General features: G+C 59.0%; 1 protein-coding gene across 1 annotated transcript; it reads right to left on the reverse strand.

Annotated features, from left to right (window-relative positions):
• Window positions 1–3968: 3968 nt before the first annotated feature.
• Window positions 3969–6230, reverse strand: LSCM1_03227 (uncharacterized protein; the record flags this gene model as incomplete). The annotated part of the gene is made up of 1 exon (XM_067320775.1): window positions 3969–6230. The coding sequence occupies one exon, from the start codon at window positions 6228–6230 to the stop codon at window positions 3969–3971; it is 2262 nt and encodes a 753-aa protein (XP_067177385.1).
• Between the last annotated feature and the right edge of the window lie 2317 nt (window positions 6231–8547).

Here is an 8547-nt window from a genome sequence, read left to right on the forward strand (position 1 = left end):
AGCCTTGCCACGTTCCTCTCTACCCACCATCTCCGTTTCGGGGCTCGGCGGGGGGGCCTGGATATGGCTCCGGGTCGGTGAATCCGTGTGTATCTGCGTTTACTAAACAGAGAGGGAGAGGGTGGAGCTACTCTGGTCAGTAGCCGCACAGAAGAGATTGCTTCAAAGGAAGAGCAACTGAAACTACGGCAGTAGCCTGACCGTTCGGAGACGTCCCCGCACAGGCAGTACTCACAGAAAGGGAAAGCTGCCGAACTTGAAGGCGGAAAAAGCGAGCCGGCACAGAGAGTGTGGTGGTGTAGCCGTGGCACGAAGGCGAAAGGGGGAGTGCCCACAACTCCGCCACGATGGTAAGCGAAAAATGGCCGTTTTGCGTACGCCGACGGTCACCGTGGAAACTCCCCGCTGATGCGTGCACCCACAGTTCCGTTTCACGGGCACTACCCCTCTGATTGCTTGCCCCCGCCCTGCTTCGTTCGTCGACGCTCGTCTCCCCTTCCTTTTTTTACTACAGCTCCCTCCGCCCTCTTCGCAACAAAAGTCAGCCACGCACCGACTCCTGTGGGCCGAGCCGAATGCGGCTGAGGGGGAGTGCGGGGGCGGGGGGGGGGGCACAGAAAGCACACGAACAGATGGAAGCGTGCAGACAAGCCGTGCACTACTGGTACCTGTGTGAGTGAGCGAATGGGTGAGCGGATGTGTGAGCGGCAGCGTCGCGATCGCCCACCGGGCGCGTTGGTAGAGAGAAGCCACAAGAAGGGAAGCAGAGGCGAGGATGCTGCATTTGTTTGGGAGAAAAAAAAGGAAAGGCCTGCACCATGGGGAAGTGCAGTGAGCCACAGTAGTGGTAGAGATGCGTGATGTCTGCATCGGTAGCCCCGTCGTCTGGAGATGATGACCCGGCGACGTAATCGCTCCGCCGCAGTAGCATCCCGCTGCAAAGGCGCCTCGAAACGAATGGCACCGCATTGCAAGAGAGGGAAGCTACGAGAAACTTAGGGAAGGAGGAGGAAGCGGGGAGTCGCCTCTGTATGTGAGGGATCACAGCACTCAAGTCGTATGCCCAGCAGCAGCCTCTGTCTCGATGCTCTCAAACGCACAAACGCACGCGAAGATGCCGGCGCGTCCAGCAGAGGCCGACCGTGCAGCACCCCATTTCTCTTTGCTAAGCCTCCTCAGCACGAGTACACACACACGAATGCCCCTCCCCGTCCCCCTTGGCGTGCAGACGGCGCAAATCCATGTCAACACTACACATCACTGCGTGAATCTAAGACGGCCACAACTCACGCGTGGCGTTCAGTTTGCGGTGGAGTTGCGCTGTATGATCAGGTCGGCACTTCTCACGTGTGTGTGTGTGTAGGAGGGGAGGGGGAGGGGGGCAGCGAAGACAGGGAGAAAAAAGAGAGGGAAGGGAATAAAACATGAAACGAGACGGTATAGCACACACGCACACACATACACATACAGAGGGGTCACGCTCTCCACAGAACGCAGGAAACAAAAAATTTCTCTGTGCGTTTTGCGTTTGTTCGCATCTGTGTTTATGTGCCAAACAAGAACAACTCTAACACACCCGTCACAGGGCTGTACCGTACAGAGGAGCGAGACGAGGTGGTGCCATCTATACCCCCACCCCCGCTACCTCACGGTTCCCTGCACCCTCCACGCTCACGAGCATACCCATACATGCAGCTTCCCCAACCCCACTTACAAAACGAGCACGATACAGAAAGCGCGCATACCTCTCCTCCCCTCTACTCCCTTCCTCCTGAATTCTTCATGCTGCGACGCGTCATCGTCATTTCACCCCTGAAACTCTAAGCTCCATCATGTACACAGAGGTGTGCGCACACATGTGTGCCGCCCGCCGTCAAAGAAGGTCGGCAGGTGCGCAAGATGGTGCGCGCATAAGCGAGTAGGCGGGGCCGAGAGAGAGAGATGCGGTTTATCCACGAAGGTGAAAAGAGGAAATACAAAACATCACACTGAACCAAGACGTACAGAGGGGAAGTGAAGCGAAGACGAGACACAAAAAAAAAAAACGTTGCGCCCATACTCCCCGGCCCCTATACATAAATATATATATGTGTGTGCGGGTCAGACAGACACATCTCCATGTGAGGACAGGCTCGCAAAGACGTAACCCAGAAGCTGCGAAAGCTGCAGGAAAGAGAAGGGGTGCAGTTATCACAAGAGGGGATGGAGGCGGGGTGGGGCGGGAGGAAGGGGGGCCTATGTGGATGAGGGGAGGAGGACGTCAAGTAACAGAAGACAAACACAGAGAGAGAGAGGCGAATCAACAGGCGGAAAAGCTCTAATACAGAAAGGACAACGAAAAAGAGGGACGAAGAAGTAATAGAACAGTGACACACTTTAGAAACCGCATCGTCATGGGTGGAGCTCGCCAGCCTACACACATGCACAGCCGCATGAGCATCCTCTTTCGTACGCGCTCCCTCCCTCGCATCGAGCTACCTTTACAATCCCCAAACGGGAAGGCAACGCGCGCGCCAGCCACAAGTGAGACGCACCATCGGCATCGGGCGAAGTCACATGACCGGTCGCCTTTTCCAGCTTGAAGAGGAAGGGGGAGAGAGAGGGGGGGTCAGCCAGGAGGGCGGAGGAAGAATGCGGTGAGAGGGAGGAGAGACACAGCAATAATGGCAAGGACTACCGCACTTACACGCACAGACACACAGATACACCCCCCACAAAGTTCAAGTAAAGAAAGCAACAGAGAGAGAAAGCCGATCTCTATGCCTCTCTTCTCCGTCTGGACCGCCCCTGCCTTCCTCGGGAAGGTGTATACCGGGAGAGGGGGAGAGGGAAAGAGAGAGGGAGAGGTCACGTGCACCAGCTTACGTGCAGTCAGAAGATGGCAGCGTCGTGGAGTCGTTCGAAAGGCGACAGAAAGCAGACGCTGTTCGAGGTGTGACTGAGGGAAGACGCAGAGGGCGTGAGACACGACCTGCACGGGACAACATTTCTGCAGTTTGCATTGCTTTCCCCCTTCCTCTTTCGCATCCCTGGAGCTGAAACACACACATTCTCTCTCTCGATGTCTCCGCTCCTCCGTCCATCTGTCACGCGCCGCTTTCATCCACTTCCCTCTCTATGGGGCACACCCATTGTACACCGCGCCATCAGCCCTCTCACACTTCGACTCCTCTCAACGCGAAGGAGGCCGGCACGGGTACCCAAAGGGAGAGCAACACACAAAAGAGAGATGCGCGCGGTAAGACGGAGAGAAGGCCAATTGCAAGCAAGCGAGAAAAACGGTGCAGCTCGCATCGTCCGGCTCCTGCAGTACACCAGCCTACACAACCCCCACCCCCCACCCTACCCCTTTCTCTCCCTCTCCCCCTTGCTCTCGAGCTATGCGCGATGAGAGGGCTGATCATGTCTCCTATCGATACCCCCGCGGCACTACCACACAAGGGGGGCGGAGAAACACGTGCGCCGGCTCGTCCACTGCACTCCTCAGCAGCCTATCGCGGAAGACAGCGAAAAAAGAAACGCGAGTGTCGCACCTGTGACAAGAACCGAGAGCGCGAAAAAAAAAAGAGGACAGAGAAAGCTAGAGGGGAGGAGGAAGGGTAAGGTGGAAAGCGCGGCAGAGGCCTCCAGAGGGAGAAAGCGAAAAAAAAATGCTCGAACGCAGAGGCACTGCTTTACACCGCACACACACACACAGACACAAATACGCACGCGCAGTGAAGCTATAAAAACAAAAAGCCACGCACGTGAAGAGTCACAGCATGCAAGCGCGAAGCACAGGAGTCGGAGAAGAGGAGAAAAAACAGGACGGCAGTGCGGCAATGAGACGTCTGAGATTGACACCACAGCGGGCCGGTGGCGCCACGAGCTGAGAATGGTGATGTCGTGCGCGCCTCGATGTCTATGAGCAAAGATGGACTCCACGTAGGCACACGCTCGCACATGCATGCTCTGTTTTCTGCACGCACTCAGAAAGCTTGTGAGACGGACTTGCGAAGTGGTGGGTTCGGGTCCTGTGACGGGGACGGTTCGATGCAAGGCGGGAATGTCTGGATGCTCGCGGATCGCTGCAGCTCTACTCCCTCCGGGTGGTGCTCGCCAGATTCGTCGTTCGGGTGCGCAATGTCCGGGGGTATATCCTGCGACACCTGCAGCGTCGTGCACCGCTCCGTCACCATGATGCTCGCATTTTGGCTCATGCGGCTCAGAGAGCGCTGAAGGGAGTTGGTAGTGGGAAGAAGCTGTGCTTGGTGGAGCTGCTGACCCTGCTGCTTGTGCGACCCGTCGTCGCCAGCGTCCGCCGCGGCAGTGGCCCTACCGTAGCTACTCGATCCGGACTTGCTGTTCATGCGCTGGTAAGCCGACCCGTTGGAGCCGCTCGGGCTCGCTGTTGTAGCGCTGCCCTTCGCACGGAACCCGGTCGACTGCGGCTGGTTTCCAGGACTGCTGCTACGCTGGGGGCTGGCAGTGGGCCTGCCACTGATGCGCTCACCAACGCCACAGTGACACTCCCGGCGGGCCTCGAGTTCACTGACGCGGGCCGTCAGCGCCTGGATCTGCGAGTGCTGATGCTGAATGGAGCCCTGTAATACCTTGATAATCCTCTTGAGCACCCTTGTTGTGTCCGGATTACACGGGGTGTCCTGCAGCTCGTCTACCAACGCCTCGATGCTCTCGTCGACTTTCTTGGAAGGTGCGGGTAGCAGGTGCCCTGCCTCGGCTTGGGGAGAGCGAGATGAGGAGTGGAGAGACGCCGGCACAGAGCGCGGCGCCCGAGGCTGCGCACTGGCATCTGCGGATGGAGCAAGGTCACCCGGCGCGCTCTCTCCGTGCCGATGTCGATGGCGATGTGGGCTGCCGTTCTTCTGCCGACTGCGGCGAGAGGAGCTACGATGGGACGGCGGCTCCTGCACCTGCACCGCGTCCTGCTCTGCCGGGCTTACAGCGCGCGACGAGCGGCTGGCCGGGCGACTGGCTGGACGGCTTCCGCCGCGCTCACTGCGGCGGTGCGATGATGCAGTTCGGCTCGCAGGCTGGCCATCAGCCCTCGAGCGTGACTGTGCGCGGGAACCTGCGCGAGACTGCCGGCGCGACTGCGCACGCGAGTAGCGGCGCAGGCTCTTCGTGGCCAGGTACGCATCACGGTCGTCGGGCCCCACGTAGATGGGATGCAGGTCCAGCTTTTCCTCCCGCATCGCATTGCCTTCGTCCACATTGGACGCAATGAGCTCGCAGGCGTCGGTGACGAGTGCGGCGAGGGTGCTGTTCGTCTCCTGCACAGCCTGAATGAGAGCTAGTGTGCTCTTTGGGTTCAGCTTCCACCCGTAGATATCCAGCAGGAGCAGAGTGCGGTTGTGCGGGATGGCCGACAGGACGGTTGCTGCCGCCTCAGGGGAGGGGCTCATGAAGCCTAGGAAGAGCTGTATGAGCGACGTGTTGCGGGCAATGACATCAGCGAAGAGCACGATGGTTCCGCTATCCAGCTGGTTGTGGCGCATATTTAAGCGCTGCACCGTGCACGCGGGGTCCAGGAGAGCCCGCACAAGCTCCCTACCACCCTCGCCGCTGATGCGGTTGGCAGTAAGGTCAAGCGTAGAGAGGCATACCGCGTGCGGAATGCTGCGAGCGATCTGCGCGGCTCCATTGTCGCGCAGAGCGTTATAACCGAGATGGAGGTGCTTCAGCTTCGGTGCAGTCCGCAGCGCCTGCCCAATGTACGAGGCGGCGTCGCACTCGATCTTATTGTTGTGGAAACTGAGCTCCACAATATCGGAGAAGGACTGCTGCAGCGCCGCCGCAATCGGGATAACGCCCAGCTTCGTGATGTTGTTCTCGGAGAGATCCAACACCTTCAAGCCGCACCCGCTTCGGGACAGAGTGTTCCCAATAACCACTGCCGCCTGATCCTTCAGGTTGTTCTTGCCGAGGCGTAGCTCGCGGATGTGGTTTGGGTTGGCCTCGATTGCCTCCATCAAAGCCGTCACGCCCGGCAGGCCAAACGAGTTCTCCTCGAGCACCAGTACCCGCAGCTGGCTGCTGTCGCTGAGCGTTCGAATCACCTCTGCGACGCAGCAAACATCGACATCGTTCAGCGGGAGGGTGCCTTGGCCCAGTGCAGCGGTCTTGGCATCTGTGTCGAGGGCTTGGACAAAAGCATCGGAGATCTGCGCATGCTCACGCTTGCAGGCGCTCATGTACGCCCCCGCTGCAGCACTGTGCACCAATGCCATCGTTGTGCGCTTCTCTTTTTTTCGTGCCTTTCCCAACTTGGAACCGGAGAATGAATACGGCGAGGAAGGCGCACTCGGCTCCGCACTAACGTCTCCGCCAGCAGCAAGTCTTCGAAGGACTGTGTTTGTTGAGCGAAGCTGCTTTGCTCAGGGATGCGTTCTGGGTGGGTGGGTGTAATGCTCAACCCTTTACGCCAGAGAGGTACAGCGGAGGCGGATAACAGCAGGCGATGCGAAGAGGCCGGCAAAGAGACAGAAAAGTGGGGAGAGGGAGGGCTGAGAGACACGTCGCGCGGAGATGGAGAGTGGACATGGCGTGCGCACGCGCGCGAGAGAGAGAAGAATCCACAAGGGAACTATGGGGAAACGGAGGGGCAAACGCACACGCAAACAGCGGCACGAGGAGCTGACACAGTTAATCCTGCGCTGCCCAGGCCTCTCCCTCCCTCCACCCCCCTCCACCCACTCACACGCATACACGAGACCGGCACAGACCGGGAAAGGGGGAGACTTTTGGGTTTCTTCATCTCTTCTCGAAGACGTTTTTTCTTCGCTTCATTCTGCAGGCGAGAGATGTCCCTCCACAGCAAACGTCGCACTGTCGAAGAAAAACTTTATTATTTCCGCTTTTCATTCATACTGCACCGTCGCAGCCATTCCACGCGTCTCCCCTCTCGCCCGTAAAGCATTCAGTTCAAACGTCACTATGCCCACCACCACCGGCCTGTCGCAGGCCCAACCGCTCCGCGGTGCGAAGCAGTCGTGCTTACACCGCGCATCCAGGCGCCGAGTCGGCCCATCTCAGCACATCCGCCTCGACCGTTACTCGCTCGGCCCCTCCCGCTGCGAGCATCACCGCCCCACAGCCGCTCCAGCGATGCCAGGCGCCACCTGCCGCACCTCTCGCGGCCCGGCTCAGGCTCCCCACCAGTGGGCAGTGAGGGCCGCGCAAGGCATCTTCGAGTCACGCTGGCACGCTGCCTATCACGTGGATGGCGCGAGCACGCCTACGGTCGCAGGTCGCTCCGAGGCGACGCCATCCGCAAAGCTACATACACGCGGACTCGGATACGCCGTAGGTGCGTCACCCCGCTCCCAACAGAAGCGCATCAGCATCAGCAAAGGCCGCAGGGAGGGCTGCGCGGGCTACCCGCACAGAGTGGGGCACGGCACACACACACACAAGCCGAGACGCTGCCCCGCCAAGAGGGGTGTCCCCACCACCACCGCCAACAGTCAACAGCCGTTCATCACGGAGCGCCGCAATTAGGCGACGAAAGTAGGAAAAAAACGAGAGCGTTGAAGGATGCGCGTACAGCTGTGTGAGGTGCCGGGAGAGAACGTCGGCTGCAAATAGAAAGGAGAGAGAGGTGAAAGATGAAGGAGTCGCTATAGCGTCACATCTCATAAAGGTGAGGTGTAGGTAGCAAAGGCACCCATGAAAGCACCTTCGCCGTCCCTCTCTCTTGCTCTCTCTTTCTCTCCATCGCACGCCACTCAGGGATGATGACGGAGCCGACGTTGCAGAGCGAGAGAGAGGGAGAGAGAGAGTTCATGGACAGGAGTAGACGGGAAGGATTTGTTTACCGCACCCCCTCGCCGACTCAGCTCTGAGAGCGCTGTGGCTTACTTGCATCGCCTCGCACAGCGGCAGAAGCACTACCCATCACCGCTCAGTGCCAGCGGCGTGTGCGCACAGAGGCGGCTGTGTTTACCCTGTCCCATCCGCATCCTTCTCTGCTGCGGGGCAGTCATTTCTCATTTTATTTTCTGACGTCACCCCACTGCCTTTCGAGTGCTACAGGTCTCGGCACACGCTCAAAAACACATCACACACACGAAGTAGGTGAACGAAGGGGTAGGCGCCGCTGAAAGGCAGTGCAGCGAGCGAGCGCGAGCGAGACGACTGAGCTTTCGAAGAGGAGCGGTCATAACTGCGCAAGCAAGGGAGACAGTGATTGATGGATACAAGAGAGACCGAAACGTTAAAGAATGAGTGGCGTGGACACACGACGCAGGAGGTAGTGACCACGTCGGCACGCGCAGCAGAAGAGAAAACAGCAGGCCGAAGAGAAGGGGAAAACATGGGGAATATCAGAGAGAGAGACAGACGGGGGGGCGTCGGCGCATGAGCTCGATGAGGGGGCGGATGGAAAAAGAATAGTGCGAGAGCATCATTGGGCAGCGGCGTCATTGGCACCGCGCTGCAGCCAGCCCCTCCTCCGGAAAAACGGGGCGCCCCCCTCGCACCCAAGACAGAAAGATGAATCGGAAAAAAGAATAGCCAAGGCAGGAGAACGGCTCAAAGGGGCGCAGG

Source organism: Leishmania martiniquensis, chromosome 28 (assembly GCF_017916325.1).
Source record: "Leishmania martiniquensis isolate LSCM1 chromosome 28, whole genome shotgun sequence".
Lineage (NCBI taxonomy): Eukaryota > Euglenozoa > Kinetoplastea > Trypanosomatida > Trypanosomatidae > Leishmania > Leishmania martiniquensis.